This window comes from Haliaeetus leucocephalus, unplaced genomic scaffold (genome assembly GCF_000737465.1).
Source record: "Haliaeetus leucocephalus isolate CR32 unplaced genomic scaffold, Haliaeetus_leucocephalus-4.0 Scaffold484, whole genome shotgun sequence".
NCBI lineage: Eukaryota > Metazoa > Chordata > Aves > Accipitriformes > Accipitridae > Haliaeetus > Haliaeetus leucocephalus.
In genome coordinates, this window is record NW_010972920.1 from 3807233 (window position 1) to 3827767 (window position 20535).

Below are 20535 nucleotides of genomic sequence, written 5' to 3' on the forward strand. Positions count from 1 at the left end.
GAGTTACTTGCACTCTGCAAAGAAAAAATAATAGCAGCGGCAAGTTCAGGGACTTGGCTATTGGCCACTTTTTGTTTAAATATAAACAGATTCCTAGGTTTAGGGGTTTAATTTTTAAAAAAAAAAATTTTATTTTTTTTTACTTCTTGTTCCTGTGTCCTTACCAGTAAAACCCCTGTGTTTCTTTTAAGAGAGTCCAGGCACTTGATACTTCCTTCTAGGGCATTCTATTTCCTTTCACACCTGCCCTAAAGAAGATGATGTTACTCAGAAATGCAGATTTGGACAAAATTTTTAGAGATATTTGGAAGAGGGGCAGTAGTAGTTATGAGGCCAAGGCTCAATAGGAATGTTTTAATTGGGGCACAGTGCAAGGTCACCCAGTGTTTTGCAGTGTGTTTTCCCCTGTCAAGTAAACCCCTGAAAGTGCGTTGGTGTCACTGAAGAAAGGAAGGTGTTCTTTCAAGTAAACAGAAGAAAAATCACTAAGTGGGTAACTCATTGAAATCCACCTGTAAGTTCATAGACTGCCAGTGCAAATCATGGAGCATCAACGTCAAGGGCTGTGTTTGTCATGAACTGCGTAGTAAGTGGTGAAAACGTTACTGTCGTTAACCTGATGGGGAATATGATGGCAAATGAATCTTTTCTAACGTGATTAGAAAGGATAATTTCTTCTACTGCCACAAAACTACCCATCTGGTAAGATTTGCTGTGTAAAGAAGCTCATGGTCAGCTGAATACGTAATTTCTTCTCGGCGGATGACATGTCTGTGTACGTTTGAATTGACTGAGACTCAGGAATGTAGCTGTCTTAGATCTTTTAATGACAACACAATATTACTGGCAGGATGAGTGAGTGCTTGTTACACTCAGACTGATTTGCTTTGCCTATGTGCAATTGCCCTGCAAAGCAGGAATTAAGACACTCAGGTAACCACAAATGTATGAAATGTTACATTGCTACACAATCATTTAGATTTAAATACATATTTTTTTCTCTTCACATACTAGGAGGCACTACTTGTTTTGGGAGTTCATCTCGTTAAGGAAAGATGGAAGCGCGCAAGGGGTTGGTGGGGAGTGACTTTAACTTCTAGGTCACTCACTCAAGACCAGTATGCTAGCAAGTAAGCTGTGTTACCAACAGATGAATGTTCTGAAGACATTGTGAAATATTCATGGATACTGTTTGCAGATGTTCACATGAAACAGCTAGTGTTACTTAGACCCATTATTGACAACTCTTAGATGAGAGGCCAAAGCTTGAAATAAGAGTAGAGTTCGGATTTTTTTTTTAAAGGATGTGGGTGTGATGAAAGTGGTGAAGATTTTGCCTTTGTTTCTATTATAGAAGGAATGTCTGGCGTGATTATAAGTATCTAGTTTATTTGAAATATAACTTGAAATTCCTTTTACTGTTTGATTAACAGCATTGCCTTAATATCTTCCAAGTTTCACTAAGCCCCGTGCTTTACAATGTGACATTCCCAGGAAACAGGAGGCATCATCTGTCAGAAGACAGGAAACATGCAATGATTAAATGCATTTTATTGTTTTCTGTGAAACTGTGCCCAGTTTCTCCCTCTTCATGTGGGCAGATGGAATTTTCAAGAGCTTTTGTTATTATACTGAAAAGATTTAGGCCTCATTTTTACTTATAATATTTGTGTATACAAAAAAATCTTAAAACCCCAAAAGATTACTTAGTTTTAGCTGACAAATTATAAATTATTTATTTATTAGCTGAAACATCAAGCTAGAAAAACTAGCTTGATTTGTTTCATGAAAAGAAATAGAAATATTTTTTCCTTTACTAGTGAGCATGACTCCTATAGCTTGTAATACCAATAACTTTTTGTGGGGGGTGAGGGAGAGATGCTCTACCAGAAACAGCAGCAGTAACAGTAATTGGGTTTTGTGATTTCTGCTTTATTAAGACTTCAAATCACACAAGTGGCAACTGTCCTGGTGCCCAAATGAATTCTGTTTGAAACAGTACGGATACCACTTACCTAACCTTTACAATCCTTCGAGTTTCTCAGCATATCAGGGTGAATTACTGCAGCTGGAATGTGTAGCCCCTTGAAGACTGTTCCTGTGTAACAGGTGCAGTCTCCTTCATGTAACTGAGCTTCAGGTTCTTGTCGTTTGCCCCTGCAGCTTAGAAAATGAGAAAGTTTGAAGGTATCAGTGGCCTAGGGTCATGTTGTGCGGTTCTGTGGGCCACACCAAGCCTCTGGCAGGCTCATGCAGTAGTAATTAACCATTGGGAAAGTGACTGAAATCTCCAGGCAGAAACTGTGGAGAGAAACCGTGTTGCAAACGGGAATGGAAAGAAACATCTACATGTTGCTTGGCAATGTAATCTGTTTTGTTAGTCTGCCGGGGAAAAGCAAACTGTGACTTCATATAGACAGAATTTCCTGGGGAAAATAATTTTGGATTGAAAAAAAAAATTAAACCTTGTTATTCAGAGTATATGCAAAAAGCTTACTATGTCAGATAGCCAATGATCATTTAGGCTTTGATTCATGATTAATTACTTTTCTGATTAATGATCATTGCCATCTATGCATGTGAGCTTATTTCCAGTTTCTGGATATTGCCATGTTTTAGAAAAAAAGAATTTTTTTGCTGATCACAGAATGATGTTGGAACATGGGTGAGACAGCCTCATATGATGTGGAGTTTGGACAATGGAGAGTTTAAATTAGGATTTGCAACTATCAGGCATAAGGCCACAGAAAACACCTTTTCAGCTGAAAACACATAGTTTACAGTCAAGTAAGTAGCTATATTTAATCATAAACTGTCAGGCTGTGATACAGTGTAGCTGTGACCAGAGCGCTAAAATGGATAAAGGAACAGAGAGACCATGCTTTAGAGAGCGGCAAAGAAATTTGCCTCTTACCAGTATGTGCAACAGCAAAAATTAGATTAAATCTAATTGATTAATCACCTTGATTTCAATTTTTTTTTTTCCAAGTCCTGCTTGATGTGCCAGTTTCATTAAATACATTAATTGCTTGTGGTTTGCAGTGTTTCCTGAGTGGAAAATGCCTTCGTGTTTATTGTGCCATCCAGCTGTTAGATCCCAACATGTAAATGAAATCAAACTTGTGTGTGCTTATCTCTATCCCTTCTGTGATTGGTTTAAAGGTGATGACACAATGACAGGAGATGGAGGAGAGTACCTTAGGCCAGAAGACCTCAGAGAACTAGGAGATGACTCTTTACCAAGCAGCCAGTTCTTAGATGGTATGAACTACCTAAGGTACAGCTTGGAAGGAGGACGATCTGACAGGTATTTGCCTGGACACGTATCTTTTCTCACGATAATTCTGCACGCATTTTGTTATACATGTTTGAAATCCCTTTCTCGGGGTCCTTCACTCAAGGGAGACATGGGATGCACTTGTCAAACATTTCTTTATTAGGGATGTCAGTGTGGCAGTCACCACTTTGTAGGACCTGTCCAGAAATGAGTACATTTGGCACTAATACTGTACTCGGAGTCTAATGAAGAATTTGTTTGTGATTCTTATTTGGTTCTTGAAAAGACATAGCTTGCTTTATTGTCTCTGCGGTCAGGCAAAGGAAGAAGCGTATAGCTGTCTATGGAAAGGGTTTATGAATCATGCCCATCGCCTCCTGTCGTGAGTCAGGTGATGGGTCGATAGGTGGACAGGGTGTTTCAGCGTTAGGTGAGCTGACTTTTTAGAGAAGTTTGCTGGCTATAGATATAAGAAAAAGAGCAATGGACCTGGTCATCCTGCATTGGATTAGCAGTGAGTGTATTGTCAGCAAGCACATTGATTCCTTCTGTTTCATCATGGTTGAATTAGCAGGAAAGAGAAGTGTTTCCTTCTACTGGCACAGCACTGTATTTATGTTGTAAATAAAAAACCCCAAACCATTAGAAAAAAAGAAGGTGTGTGCAGTCCAGAAAACTTACTCATTTGCTTATATCTAACAAGTTGAATTTAACCCTAGATGTATTTGCGGAATAATAATGCCTGCAGCTTTAATCTTTATTTTTTTTATTTTATTTTAGCAATGTCACTATAGTCTACAAAAAATATGGAGTTCCCTTTTCAAAATTAGAGCCTTTACTAGTGAGCAGAAGTGTAGGCTCACACTGGCAGGGTAACACCCACAGTTCTAGTTTAGAATAGGCTACCCGGGCATTCCTGTTTGAAAATGACAATGTCTAGTGTAAATCAGTAATGTCTCCAGACTTACTGCCTTTAGAATTGGGATTCACTAAAGGAAAAAAAGAAAAAAGTTGAGATCTTGGCAACAGAAGGAATTTTTAACCTACCTAATTTTCCAGTCTTGGTTGTTATTCTGGCAGCATTTCTGAAGCTCAGTGAAATCAGTAGGATCCGTTCTGTTTACTTCAGTAGGCTATGAATTGCTCCTGGAACAAAAGATGCCAGGAAGCAGTTTGGTTTGCCTCACAGCATGTGTAAATCCCTCATCATTCAGGTCTTATAAGCTTGGAGTCTTTGTTGGTTTTTAGACAGCCCCAGTGAATCCACTGAAAACAAAGTGACTGTGTGGCTTTTTAAGTCTGAGAGGATGTTTATGAACTACATCAGAATGCTTAAAAATCAAAACCTTTTATCACGTGCTTTCAATGGTACAAAGTTTTGTTGTTTTTTTTTTAATTTTAAGATGTGTTATAGAAATGATTGTGCAGGCAAGTGTTAAGCTAGTTTCTGCTCCCATTTAGAATATTTTAGCTTTTAAATACTGTCAGTGGATTTCAGTAGAAATTCACTGGCATGTAATTGATGTGTTTATTTTGTGTTGTATGAAAATTATTTCATGTCCTGTATCAAGCATGAATATATTGAAATGAAGCAAAATTATAAAGGGAGAAAGAATGAAAGAAAAAAGTACATCTTTCTAACTCCATGGTCTCATTTTCTGTCACTGTCAGGTTACTGGTTGTAAGAATTTTCACAGAGACTGCTTAAATTATTTTGCTTTTGCTGTAATGTGATTTTCATTGCATTAAACTGACTTTGGTTTTTCAAGAAATTCAGTAAAGCAAAATAGTATTAGCAGTCTAGACTCATGTTATCTTATGCATTAAACAATTTGATTTAAAAACATATCTCTTTCTTTTGTAACCATCTTCCCTGTTTATTTTATTTCTCTCTCCCCTTCATTCTTTTTCATATGCTTTCATTAGCACCATGCCCAGGTAGGTATTACATAGCATGAAAACATGTTGTCTCTCTATCCTTTTATGGCACCTGTCTCTGTTCATCCATTTTGGAGGCCTGCTGTATGCCGGAAAGTTGTTTTGGAGAACCAAATGAACGACGCTGCTTTTGAGATATAGTCTCAAATGAGTATGATACGTAGTGGTGAATATTGATCCAACAGTACCCTCTGTCTAGAAAGGTCATAGTATGACATAGCCACTGTCCTACAGAAACTTCCCTGATTCCTGTACAAATACTGTTAGCAAGCATCAGGAAAACTGCACTAGATCGCAACAGCTGGTAGCTGTCTTTCTGTCACCATGCTGCCGGGGAGGTTAGCTGTCTTCCTTCTCTGTGTGGTGAAACAGTGGTAGAATAAAAATTAAAGAGAATGGACTACACTAGCTGGATTCTCCCTCTGGATATTGAGAGCCAGAACTGATTTGGGCCATATCAGATCACCACTATTTGAAAAGACCCCATTTCATTTTCAATCCCTTCCACCTTGCTGGTCTATGACAAGTGTGACGAAGCCTTTCAGTCTTTAAATAGAGAAATGTTTTCAAGGCTGATTGATGCAGTTTTCAATGATACCAGGTTCTTTTCCCAGCTTCTGAAACAACATACACTTCCCGCAACAAGAGATACACTCAGCTGGACTAGAGATTGCTAGAGGTCTGTCTAGGCTGGCAAGTGGATGTGTCCTGCAACATGGCCTCCCAGTCATCCAGATTAGAAACTTGGCTAGAGTGTGCTGCTCTTACTTTCTGGATACCACCTGGGCTCTATTCAGGGCTTAGAAGAGGTGGGTGACACATGCCCGTGCATTACCTAACACGGGCAAGAGGCACTCTTACGTTCAGGAGCTTTGTAGCGTTCCTGGGTTCCACAGTTCAGTCTCTAGGGCTGAGTAGAGCGCTATTGACCCCACAACCCCCAGATTTGGAAAGAATCTGTATGTAGACATTAGTTTTGTTGTTTAGTTGTCTCTGTGTTTTAGGTGTTTTTTTTTTTTTTTACAGGATCCCTGAAGACTTATTACAATAATAAACAATAAGTTCTGTTCAGTGCCACTACGCTTCTGTAACTGGACTGTTGTTTCAGTCAGTACCTTTATTTCTAGGTCGCAGAAGTACAGACCTTTTAACTACTGGTTTGCTCTTCATTAAGCTGGTACAGCACACAGAAGAGGGGCTGTGTCATCTGAACACTAGTTTTGAACTGAAGTGTAGTAGGAAATCTAGACTTCTAATTTACTGCAGACCTCAGTCATGCTTGTGCATACCTTGCCTGTAGATAAAGTCCATACCCTCAACCTACTGGATATTTACTGGAGCTTATGTACAGGTACTACATAGTGGATATGTACTAAGATACTTGTAGCGGTGGCAGTAGCGGTGCTGGGTACTTGCAGGAGAATACGGACAAAATCACCATACAGATAACCAGTCAAATCTAGTACATACTTCCTTTCATTCAGTATCTATCAAGGACATGACATTAGCTGAATAGCAGAACCTACAACTTGGATGGTGAACCTCTTACAAGCATTGCATGGCACAGTGAAGCAGTTCTGAAAGTGTCAAACATTGAAATGAATAAAGGATAATGATGGCAAATGGGGTCTGCCACTGAGGCTTATTTTTCAACCAAAGAACAAATGTTTACTGAAGTACTCTTGTTAGGAACAAGCAAGGTGTACTCTGCCTACCCAATTCACACTAAAATATGTAACTAAAATACTCTTCAGTCAAGATTCCCTTTCATAATTTTTTTCTGAAATGTTATATGCAGACAGTTAGGGTAAACTTCTGTCCCTATTGAAATTTAGTTGGTTGTTTTAATGGAATCGGAATTTTATTCCAGAAATGCATAATTCCAATAATACCAGCCTTACATTGTCTCACCTTTTCCACTTGTCTGGGTGAAAGACATTTCATGACATGTAAGAGAGATTATTTACTATTGGATTGGTTTTTTCTCAAGACTTTCCTAAGGCTGATACTTGCATAATACCTATCTTTGCTTTCAGTTTTGTACAATCCACCTAGTATGCTAAATAGGCCACTGGTATAAGTCAATGATCAGTAGCATTGATTATTCTTCAATGTCATGTATTTCTAAGAAAAATAAGATAACCACTTGCTTCTGAAAATGAATCAAAAAAATTATCGAGTGAATGTAGCTATTGTTAAAGAAGGCTGACTGGTCTGAATCAGAATCCACAAGATCTGCATTTAAAGCACTTGAATCTCATGTCCATAATGTACACGTCTTTTTTATTGCTAACTACTGAAAATGAATTATCCCTTAAAAGTCTGCATATCTAGATAAACGGCCTATTGTTCTGATCCAGTGTGTTAGTCATTAGGAGTACTACTCATGGATGTGTAAGCCATGAAAAAAAACCTGCTTCTTTCAGTTATATGTACTATATTCCTCAAGATGCAGAACAATATCACAGAGTACATGTGTAACATCTGAAGGTGGTTGATCTGGTTTTAAAAATCACTATTGTAATACTGCTGCTAGTAAATATTTAAAGGACAAAACTAGTGGTATTTGGTAGCAGAAACCCCATTTACCTCAATATGTCCTTCTGTGGTGTCTTATTTGTCTTTTTTTGCTTTTTGCTAGTGGATTCTGCAGTTACATTCTGAGCCAGTGCTTGGAAGCAGCTTATTTACTGCCTTGCATCTCTCATTGCTACAGCAACCAGTTTTTTTGTAGAGCTGTGTGTACTTACAAAGAAAACAGTGCTCACGTTTGGACTGCCTCTCTAAAGATGCTGTTGGCATACAGAGGAAGAATTTTGTTTTACACAGGAGCTTGCGGCTGGCCACAATTCACCTTGCTGTGTGTACCTTCCAGGGGACAATATCAAGCTTACTTATTTACAGTTTTAAGGGGAGAGAGTAGATCATGACAAAGCTTCAGAAAGTCATTTCAGCTTTTCTTCAGATGTTAGCATTCTGGTTTTCCATAGTGGTTTGCTTGTGTGACGTAGCAGAAGAGAGAACTTCTCCAAAGAGCCATACTTAAAAGAAATTTATGCCCTTTATTATAAGGAAACTATCAGGCCACAAAGCCAATTACAAAGTATTCATGAGTATAAAATGAACTGTCACCTAGATCAGTCTCTAGGTTCTGCATTTTGAAGTAAATAATTCAGTCAAAAGACTTTGTGGCCCTTGGTCAGAAAGGTAGCATAACACAGATTTGTAAAGCTGTTTTCCCCCCCGTGACTATTATCTACTCCCCCTGGAAGCTGCATCATATTGCTAATAGCACGCTTTTTTCATTCTCCCACTCGATCTATCATGACACCTTTACAACATCATCTGTACTGCTGATATATTGCTATGGCATCCAACCAACCTACCAGCCTGCGATCCTTCAGTTCAGACAGGTCCCACACATTGAGCCATGCCTCCTACCTGAGGGACAGTGCCATGATTGACGATACGGTTGTAATCCCCAGCCAGCAGGTAAGCAAATTCTCCTAAGTTCACTTATCGGTTGGATAAATACAGAAATATAAAAAGATTGCAGTTTAGATTGTACTAGTGATACCACGTCGTGTGTGCTGCTTTGTTTATTTTAATATAAATCTCTCATTTTTATTGATATTTTATGGCCTATTATGCTGTGCAATATTAAACGCTATTCCATAATAAATGGATAAGCTGTGTGAATATAGTACAGGGACGGTCTTTATAATGTTCTCCATTTTAACTGATCTTTGAGTGATGCTAACAGCCATTGGGCTAAATATTCAGGTGATCTAATGAACTCAAGGCCATTGCCCTCAAAGATACTATCCTGAAGCATGCTTGTAGTTGAAAAAAAAAAAAAAAAAAAAAAGATTTAGGAAATGCCACTTTGGTAAATCACAGCATTAATTTCACTGGGACCACTAACATATGATTACTTTCAGTAAGTACAAAATATTACAATAAGGGGTTTCTAATATCTTAACACAATCATTACTCCTTTGTTTTCTTTTTTAAAAAAAGTTTAAATGCTTTAGGCACTACTATGCAAAATACATCTTCTTATTGTTTGGTTGTTAAACTGATTTTATTGTAGTAAAAAGGAGGGTTTTTTGCTTACCAAGGTAACAACTCTGGCCAAAGAAGCTGAAAGGAATTCATACCGCTTAAGCTGGGGCCCTGAAAACTTGGACAATGTGGCTCTTTCTTCCAGCCCTATTCATTCAGGGTGAGTGTATCAATTAGCATTATACCAAAAAAAGAGAAACAGAGTACCTGCAGTGGCAGCAGCTTCAACTAATGCTTAACGAGGAGTTATATTTTAATTCATTGCATCCTAGAGCTGTCAATAAATTGTTATGATTTCTTAAGCTCTGACAGTCAAGCAAGCCTGAGTACCAAGACTAGCCACTGAAAGCATTGCAAGTCAGTGAGCTTTCAGTCAAGTTCCAGAGGAATGAATAATTGACGCGCACACACACATATGCGTTTGTGTGAATTTTATGGAGAAATAAATACAGTGCCTTTTTAAAGTTAGTAAGAATTGAGACCAAGGGCCTAATCACTCCTGATGGTGAGTACTTCCTATGCTAGTGAAGTAGTTTAGGTAAGCACCAACTCTAGCGTTTGTCATGATTACTGAAGAAAGAAGCCAAGGATTTTAAATTACATGAACGGTGTAATAGGCAAGAAACTTAAACATCATGTGCTTTACACATATTTGGCCACTATGTTCATGCATTCTCACAACTGACTCTTTGTAATAAGCATTTGCATTTAGGCAAGCTCATTGAAATGGAATAAGATGGGTCAAAACTCAGGCGCAGCCGAATTCATATGTACAAAACTTATCCTGGTTGGCCTCAAAATCTGTGAGTGCATTTGCTTTAAGTGCTCTTACAGTGTTTTAAGTAAGTTTATTCTTTACACTGAATTCTACGCTTGTGTCCTGCTGTCACATTTGATGAGGCACATGCAGATGCATTAATAAGAAACTGATGTCACGAAAAAGCATTTTATTTCTGCAGAGCTGTGTTGTATGCAGCATGGCTGGACATAACAAGGAGAAAGTTGTTGGTTTGGGGTTTTTTTGTTTTTTTGTTTGTTTGGTTGTTTGGTGGTTTTTTTTTTGTTTTGTTAATCTCAAATGAGTTTGCAACAATCTGACAGTCCTTATCTTTCATAAAATAACACGGGAGTCTCATTTGGAATGACAGGCAGTCCTGGTCTAGAAGAGGAAAAATATTGTTATAACTGCGATTGCAAATTGAGTGATTTGTGACATATATGAGAAGTTTGTTAGCTGATAGCAGGATATTTGGCTGTGACCAGTGTTGTTTGGATTTGCTTTTCTTGAGCTCTAAAACTAACAAATTAAATGAAAATACTTAATGTGTACAATATGTATGTGTTTTTATATATGCCAGTATGTAAGCTTTAAAATGGTTTTGGTGGTTTATTCTAACCCTAAATAGTTTACAGGCTTTTTCCAAAGGACGTGTTACTTTTCACTTTCAGAAAGGTAGGTCCTTTCAGTGACTGCAGAGGATGAACTAAATACTTTCTGGAAAGGTGGCATTTTTTTCTTGGATGTGCAATCATTTTGTGTTTTTCTTTTAAAAAATATTAGTGATATTTAGATCTTTTTGGATGACCAGGATGCTAGCGATAGGATAAGAATATCTGATATTAATAGGAACAATGCTCCCTGCAGCCTTCTATGAAATAGTGACATTTAACACAACACAAATTATGTTCTTCTTTTTATACATACCAACTAACTTGCCACTAAATATTGTAATAAAGAAACCCGTAATAATGATTACTCAGCCTTTGGAAAAGACTGTACAATGCTTCACTTTTATCTTGCTTAGATTTGTGCAAGTCATTAAGTTTATCATAAATTGTTGGGGTGCATCTTGTTTACATCTCTTTTTTAGGAAAATACATTAAGTTTCGCTTGTAAGACCTTAATTTAAAAGTGAAACAATTGTCGAAGTACTGTGTGCATGATTGTTGCATTCACTTAGCTAGAACAACAACAACAAATATTTTTGTCATTTATACCCTGCTCGTCACCTACACCCTCCTTCATACACAGACACACACTATTACTAGGTTCTTATGAACTAGCAACACTGCTGACATTTCAGGTGCACGCACTGAAGTAGTATATATCTGTCATGAAAGAAAACTCCTAGTGTTTGAAAAGAAATCCTATAGAAACATTGTTAGTGGCTTTAAGCAAGGGTATGGCCTTGGTTTTGCCCAAGACACTGGAGATGTATTGAGTTCAGACCGTGTTTTTATAAAGTAACACATCAGCAAAGTATTGGACAGTAATTTATTTGCCACAGATGATCTTAATTTTGTATTCTGTGCAATCTCAGAAAAAAATGACACTATTCTCTCCCTGCACTACTTAAGTGGCTAACCCCAAATTGTTGTTGGGTTCTTACTGATCTCCCATTGTAGGGAAGTGTTTCTGTGGATCATAGTGTAACACCCCCAAGCAAAAGGATAAATTTATAGAGAATTGTTCTCTTGGTGTGGAATTTCACAGGCATGTAATTCAGCTTTTATGTAACTAACCAAAACGTCTCTTGCCTGAAATCTCAGAAGGGGAAAATGTTTTAACCATCCATTTGAACTTTATATGTAACTATTGTTTCAGTATGTTGATAATTTCATCAATAAGGAAAGAAAAGCAAGCTCTTTGGTCAGAGTCTTTGGCAGCCAATTTGAAAGCAATAAAATAATTCTCTCTCAAGAGGTAACAGTCTTTTGGTGCTCACAATCTCAACATAAACATCTCCTGGTCATTTTACACAGCTAACAGTTTCCAGATAGTTTCATGCATTGGCTGAAGGAAAAGGTATGAATTCCTGCATTTAAACTTCCTTTCAGCAAATCAGATTTGCTTCTCCTGATAAAACTGTCTGATCTTACATATTGAGCAGTGGTAAGGATCTCTGAATATGCCAGGAAGTTTGGGTGCTAACTATGCAACAAGATAGACTTTTATCTCTTTGCTGGTAATATTAGGGGATATTATGTATACTTTCCTGCTGAAGCGTTATGAGAGACAGAACTAATGCCTACATAAATGCAGATGTGTTTCACAGTTTTAATCTCATACCTCACAATATCCTGTGGTGGAAGAACACACGTTGTGATTAAGTCGGGAGGCAAAAACCCACGAAACAGAAGATTTCTTTTTACATGCAGCATTTAGACATTGCCTGACAGTATCATACTCATATGTCTCTAGCACCCACAGTAGTTCTGTGTGAATGGTGAAGATAAGGCTGACTGCAAGATTTTGAAGTATAAACTATGTGCAAAATTATGTTGTTTTCATACCTGGATTCTGGTGATACAGTGAAAAAAATGTCCACAATTTAGTTGTATAGATTATATTTCTAAGAATTTTACTGACAAATATGTAAAAGTATGAGAGGCAAATCTGACATATTGTCAGGAATGTGGCACTGTGAGGAAGGAGCTTTGAATTCATGCTTTGATATTAACTTGCTTTTGTGTTCTAGAGCAAGATATGTAGCAGCTCTGCAGTTTTTCCACCTCTGACATGCTCACAGTAAAACTTCTATTTAATGAAAGATACTGATTTCTTTTATATAATTTGATGGAATAAGTCCCTATTTGACTAACAGATGATGATCCAAGTGTATCAGTACTTGTATCTGACAAAATTAAACAGTTGGGATATTATTAGTGAATTTACCTTTCTGCAAGTTGTTGGTTCCATCAATGAAAAAGGGAGCAGGATGAGGGAGTGGGCAGCTTGAACTGTGACAAATAATGTGAATTATCATTCTTAGCTGCATGTCTGCAAAAAAGGAGACTGGATCCTTGCTAACAAGGTAAACAAAATATATTTCAAGTGTTGTATTTTGAATCCATAATATTGTTTTCCCCAGTGTGAGATTAATTTCCTGGAAATAGTTATGGAAACAGGACCTGGCAGCGACCAGCTGATAGTCATTTCTAAAATCTGAAAGTCTAAATGATTTCAAATTATACTGTAGCCTTTATGACCTTTATTCAGCAAGTTACAATAAGGAAAAACAGCAGGTGTGTTTAATAGCAAATCACTGTTCATGTCAGTGGAAGAAAATGGCAATGGAGATATATATAATAAAAAGCGGCATCAGAAAACTCACTGGCCATGTGACACGTTACTAAGAGCCTAAACAGGTCAAACTGAAAGTTTGAAATTTGTCATTTGGTAGTGCAGAACAAAAGGAGGACAAGAAACATGTTGAAATGGAAGAAAGTGGAGGACAGAATGTATTGATAGGAAATTTGAAGAAAAGAAAATCATGTTTTATTGTGTTATCAGAAACACTGGCTGGAATTACCTTAGATACCTTACCCTTTGATATACCATGGTCCAAATTTTACATGTGGATACCTAAACCAAGCAGCATTTCCCCTAATCTTGTTCTGAAAGATTTATTCAGAGTCTAACTGTACATTTTTAGGTATCTGACTTCCAGTTTGAGAATGTATGTAGAGAAAGCAGATCACTCTAGCTTTACTGCTGTAGTAATGTTAACTATTTGTAACAAAGGATGTTTATGTAGGCTTATTTTCCATACTCACTCCTACCTTCTTACCTGCAATGAATATGCATATATGTGTATATGTTCATGTGTTTAATTTAGAAATCTGTTTCATTTTTCCAGTATTTCAGTATTTCATTTAAGTCATTCTTTTTTGCCCTTTCTTTTCCTTTTTGATGTTAAATCATCTATTCTATTGCAGATGCTCTTCTCCATGTCTTGATCATGACAACAGCAGGTGAACTTCTGCATAATTTCTTTCTTTAATACACTGCACTTCCTACCCACCCTATTTATCCTCCTCTCTTACCTCCCTTCAGGATGCTTTAGTGTTTTGGTAGGGCATGTTAGCCAAGAGAAAAAAAATAATCTACTCTGACTAGCAGTAATAGTTAAACATGGCCCTATTTCTCTTCTTATACAGTACATGTCCACTTTCTCCCATCTGCTGTGTCCTCTATAAGAAAATAATACTGGACACCTAAGTCCACTGCAGAAAATCTTAACAAAGCTCCTTATGCATTCCTAGATTGTTTTAACCATTGATTTAATTAACTAGACATTCTCTCTGTTGGTGGCATGGTTTAATATTATTAAAAAAAAGGGGCCCCCCCCCCCCCCCAATCCAACACAAAACACTGTAGATAGGTTTAGTTTCAACTGTTGTGTTACAAAGTGGGCTTTTTATCTCACTTGTCTATGTAAAGAATATTGCAGAGCCACTCCCTCGGCCACATTTTCCAAATTGTGCCACCATATTGGAACTAGCAGAGTAACAGCACAGACCCAGTATATTTAATTTTTCATGCCATATGTGGTTTTTGTGTGACCTCGGTTAATCAGTGTTTGAATCGCTGGCACATTGCATCCCGCACAGAACACCCGAAGCAGTACCTTCCCAAAGGAGATAATCATCTTCACTTGGCAAACTGGGTGTTTATTGGCACAGTACCTCTTCATCTCCTTTACCGTAACCGTAGAAAGGTGAAAATCTTAAATATTCCCCTGTGCAAAATTATTAAATGGCAAAATAAAAACCCAAACTACAAACTCATATTTTTAGGTCATGTCACTTAAACTCTCTCTAGTTGACTAATGCAGTGAAGAGAATGTTACCATAAGTTAATACTCTAGTGGTTTCCTGCATAGGATCATGTTTTTTGTCCTCCTCCGAAGTGCATTTTGCCTTGTTTATGTATGGCATAGTTGCAGCCTGATGAAAAGCACACTGAGGTAGTTGAATGACTTGCTGTTGACTTCAACGGGAGCCGGATCAAGGCCTTTTTTCTTAATTTCAGACTCTCTATCAGTTTTTCTTCTCCAGCTGAACACTTTACAATGGCTGAAGCACCCTGATTGTTTGGTTTTGCTTCTTCACACTGCGACTAACACTGAATGCTGCTATCTCCTTGTTTCCCAGTTTCTTTTAAAAATTAAGATAATGTATGCAGAAAAGTTCTTAAATTTGTCTACAATGGATGTGTGCTCTAGTTAGAGCTTTTTATTGTTTCCTGCTACCTGATGAGAGCATGTGTGCCTGCCTAGCTAGTTTGAGAGAATAATCATACCTGAACTGAGTGTATGAAAGTGGTGGTGTATTGATTTTGCCTAATCTGGTTTTGTGTGTTCAAAGAACTATTGCCTGTTCTAGAAAGACACTTCACGATGCTAGGTTTGCATGGCTCTTCCAATGATTCTGCAGAATGAGAAAGTGTGTTTGAGTGCCAACATGCTTGCATTTGCAGCCACCTGAAACCGTGACTCTTCTGCAAAGCTATTTACATAGCAGTGATTCTTCGCAGATCACACAATAAGTATCTTCTTTCACCCCCCAGTGTTTACGCATACATTTTTTATTTTATTTGTTCATCCTGATATTATCTTTCAAATGAGCATAGGTGTAGAATAAAACCAAGTTAATTCCATATGAATAAGATCAGCAAAAGGAATAACTCAGGCTCAGATCCAGAATACAGATATTTCCTGAAAATACACCACAACTTTTTGTCCTTGTAAGGTGAATAAACCCAATGCACATATATAGTCTGTGTTTTGTTCAAGTGGAGCCATTAGAAAACCCATTGCTGTTTGCTGCGCTCTCTGTAGAAGGCATGGAAACACCCTGAAAGATTTAGGGGCCTTCTAGATATGTCCTCAACCAGGAGGATGCTGTAGCCAATGTTATTTGATATAGTTACCTTTCATATGGCAAGTATGTAGTTTTTAATTGCTCTAAAATTAAAAAGAATGAAATGGCCTCTCTAATTTATGAGTAAGTATTGCTAAATTAGAGGAGAATGGATGATGCTTGATCTAACTGCTAACCATGTGTTTAACAGAAGCATGTGTAGACTCCCCCTGCAGTCTGTAACTTATTCCTAGAAAAGAATTACTTTTGTTCTTTATTTTTTCTTAAAATAAAAAAATAAAAATAATAATAAAAAAATCCTGATTTCCCCTTCATTCTCTTTAAAGTAGAGAAGGCAATGATTTCCCAAAACCTAATTTGTTTCATTGATTTGGCTATCGTATTGGACCTCCACCTTGCTAAATCTCAGGAAAGCTCAGTATTGATCCAATCTGTAAGAATGTCAGGGTCACGTTTGTGTCATGCATCATTTCTAACTGAACCTTTAAAACTGGCAGAAAACGAAACTTACTCAAAGGTCGTCTTAGTACTGAGAAAGATCATCGCGTTGCCCTAGTCACCCCTGACATACAAATTTTGACTTTGCTGCTTTAACCCATAACCTGGTTTGATTTTTGAATCATCACTTAATTGAAATTTAAGTTGTTGCCATGGATTGCCAAGATAAACCAAGGTCACTGCTAAAGAAGGATGCTTCTCCTGTATATAGTTATTATAGGAAGTACGTTTAAAACATGTTCTGAAATAGACTCATGCTGATGGAAAGTACATGTAATTTTGATGCATTGCTTGATCAATCAGTTCACTTATTTTGGCCACCTTTGTTTTAAATGGCTCACAAAAATGTTTTCCTACTTATCAGCTGTCCAAAAGTTTTTTCCTATTTATATTGTTTTCCCTCTCCTCAGTTTCACCTCATTTCTCTTAACCATAGTTAGTCCTTGCTAAGGTTTTCCTTTCCCTATTATGCCATTTTTAACCCCTTCTGAAAACTGTAGCTATTATATCTACATGGAGTTCCTGTAAGTTATTTTGTTTTTTTTTTACATTTTCTTTAATTTTTAATATTATAATAAATTATCACAGACCCACGTAAGGAACATTTATCAGCCTAATTTTTTTAGGATGCCTCCTTTCTTCTCCTCTTCCAGTGATAACCTGTAAGAGCTTTCTGATTCCCTTTAATCCCTTTTATTAACACCCCCCCCCCCCCCAAACTCTTCACAGTCACTTGTGTTTCTCTTCCATGAGCCCTCTCCTCTTCATCCTCTGTACGTAGATGGTTGGTAGTGCTTGTAGTGGTGCTTCCTGCAAATGGAACACGGAGTAAGCTCTGTGTTTCCTGCTTAGCCAGAAGTCACTTTTTGCACTGTCCAGTTAGCGTGAGCAGAGGGTACCCAGCGCCCTTTGCAGAAGGAGGATCTTAAGAAGTTTTAAGTCAGAGTAGGGAAGATCGATGCAAAGATTGAATGGGTACCTCTGAGGGACGGTAAGGCAAAGCACTGTCTCTCTGCATGCAGTAAGAGAAGCACCCCTGCACCTAAGCTTCAGGGAGTATATATGATGTTAGGGTTATTCATATGCTAGTATTACGTATTATTTTATTCTTGATCATGGGAGTTTGTAATGAAAAGGTACCAATTCCCAGAGCGATGGCTCAATCTGCCAATTATTGCTGCTAGTTTTGTTTGTTCATTTGAGTACAGTCTCTTCCTGTCTCAGTCTTGTCACTTAACAACATCTGGTAAAAGAAACATTAGAGAGAGGAAAAATAATGCGTGTGTGTGTGGGCAACAAAATAATTAATTTGCATTTTACATTTCCTATATATTAGTCATACAATTTTTTCACCTTCCTAAATGCACATTTCAGAAAGCATGTTTTATGTCACGCCTTCATTTTGTCGGAGTTATTTGTATATTGATATACACAGTCCTGCAAAAGGGCAAAGCTTTTCCAGTCCTGGAACAGTAATGTCACCATCCAGATGCCCTATTATGTAGCAAATAGGCAGAAAAAGAGGCTGCTATGATTCAGAAAATGCTTTGTTATGAATTAATTGCTTGACTCTATTACATATCCAAAATTATGTGAAACGTGCTGATTTAGAAACAGGGATGAAAAGAAATCGGATTAAATAAGTGGATGAAAAAATGAACGTGGCAAAAAGTTTGGGAAATAAACAGGGTGGTATGGGGAAAAAGAATGTATTTGTACATTTTGTGTCAGCTCTACAAATCCTGCATCAGTGTACCATCCTTTCAGACTTTTATGCCATGGCTCTGGAGCTGAGGAATTTTCCCCTTCAGTTTCTTTCTTTTGCGCTATATTCGTGCAAGTTCTCCAAAATTTGTTTTCTGGACATTTCATAGTAGTATATAAGTGGTTTTGTGAACCGGCTCCTCCATATTTACTATAACAATTGGCACTAATCTTTCTGTGCTGTCCTCATACTAATCTATGTTTGCCTGAATTTGCTGTCCAGCAGTTGAAGGGTACCTGCAGTTTCTTAGGTGGTTTCAGACTCAACCAGAAGTCACAGAACCCTTCAGGAATCTCCCGTTTCATCTGGGGGTCTGTTTCAGTGATATGGCACAAGTCTATTTTGTGGTGTATACTGTGATGAACACTCCTGTTTGCCAGATTGTGTCTCGTTATTTAGTAAATACATTAGATCTTTTTTATGGTATAAAGAGTTGTTTTTACAGTGCATAATAATAATGTCCTACTGTTTTTATCCTAATCATTGTTGTCTTTGTGTCCACCTTCCAATGATACTTATATTTGCCTGTTCTTCCACTCTTTGGAGCAGTAGTTGGTTTCAGTGACAGCTGACTGATAGACCTTGCCATAGATTCACTGACAGACCTTTCTCTGACCCACCAGGCATGTTCAGTAAACTTAAACTGAAAGAAAGAGTTGCAACTTTAAGGCCTGAACACACACAGGTATCCCTTTGCATCTCCAGTGTTTACTAGAGACAAATGCCACACTCAGTTTTTAATTGATCTGTGTTAGATCCCAAGTTTTGCAGGTGTGGGAACACAAGGCTATGACTGTGTGTGAGGTGAGATACCAGTTTGTTACAGATGGTCAAAATCAAGGATGACCACTGCTTCTTGAGCTTTTATATTGGTTCTACACTGCAAGCTAGTTAGCTTAATTGGGTAACGTGTGCTTTATGAGAAGGCACTGCTATTTCAGCACTCTGCTTATCTTTTCGTTAGTCTGAAAGGAATTACTATACGGAGAAAGAGCATGATACTAAAAGCAGCAGAACCCATTATTGTGGTCAGAACGGAGATTATTTGATTTGGACCCTTACCTTTTGTGTGTACATACTCTTCTAGCACTTAACAGTGGCTTTGGCATTGCTGAGACACATGGGGAGATAAGCTAAGGAGGACATAAGACAGAAAGGTGACCTAGCACTAATATTTCACTAATGGACAGCGAAAGAAGGTGATCCTGTTGTTAAAGTATACGGTCTTGAGTATTATGTCAATAATGAAAATAATTGAATCCTAAAAATTGTATTCATGACAGCTTACACAATAAGAAATGTGAATGCTAATTTAATTCAGTAAGTGCTCTCATTAGTTTCTGGTAATTGTGGGGGTAATATTTCTGTTGCTCATCGTATTAGCATCAAAATGTGAAATTCTTCTTTCAGCACTCAGTGTTATTAACTACCTCTAATGCACCCATTATGACAGAGACTTGGACTGATTCTCTGAAACATAATTCAGAACCACTTTGATAACACTACTTCATACAGTTAAAGGAAAATTGCAGTGCAAGCCACAGAGCATTATTGCAACAATTGAGCATTTAGTATCTCTTAAGCTCATCTTTCATCTGTGCTTTAAAATGTATAAAGTATGTATTTTATGAAGGAAGCTCCCATTTTTCTAAATTAATCCCCAGGGAATCAAAGCTGTAAAATGTTTTCATTTTCTTTTTTTCCCCCTTGTTAAAACCACAGAAACACCAACCTCTAAGGAATGAGATAATGGTTGTACTACCCAGACTTTTACACTAAACAAAATCTAGAGGTATATGAATGGCAGTAGAATAGGAGACTGCATGTGTGAGAAAGACTGGCATTTGTGGTGCATGGTGTGCTTCTGACTGGCGCTTGTGGCTCCTCTCCATCATCCATTTTTCTGACTTGCACGGTGTGTTGAGTGTTGTGTTTTTACAGCATGTGGAATTACTTGTAGCTGTGTGGACAATGAATGGATGCAATGTTTGTTGCACAGAATGGTCAAGGGGACAGTGGAAAAATACCTGTATTTGTTACTCATGTTATAAGGGCTTTTCTCTATTGCAGGTCCTTCAGTAGCATTTCTGCGACTCCCCATGTGATGATTCTATTTTAGTGGCTAGAAGTAGGCCTGATACCATTCTGTCTCATCTAATTTTCACTTCCAGCAACCTGACATTCCCATCCCACATCAGGCATGATCCTAAGTCATAAACCAGTGAAAAAAATTGAAGTAGTTCTACACCTTTCCCAAGAATGTCCCCAATATTTGTAACAAACTTGTCAAAATCTACCTGTTGATTATATATGGAAGTATAAAAAG

At 37.6% G+C, this 20535-nt stretch overlaps 1 protein-coding gene across 1 annotated transcript in view; it reads left to right on the top strand.

The window, feature by feature from the left end:
* The window catches only part of ANK2 (ankyrin 2, neuronal), a 321961-nt gene that overhangs the window by 249045 nt on the left and 52381 nt on the right, over nt 1-20535 (top strand). The window contains exons 24-27 of the mRNA XM_010575540.1: nt 3163-3307; nt 8605-8707; nt 9337-9440; nt 14000-14035. Coding sequence (XP_010573842.1) covers nt 3163-3307; nt 8605-8707; nt 9337-9440; nt 14000-14035 — 388 coding nt within the window. The remainder of the gene's footprint in view (nt 1-3162; nt 3308-8604; nt 8708-9336; nt 9441-13999; nt 14036-20535) is intronic.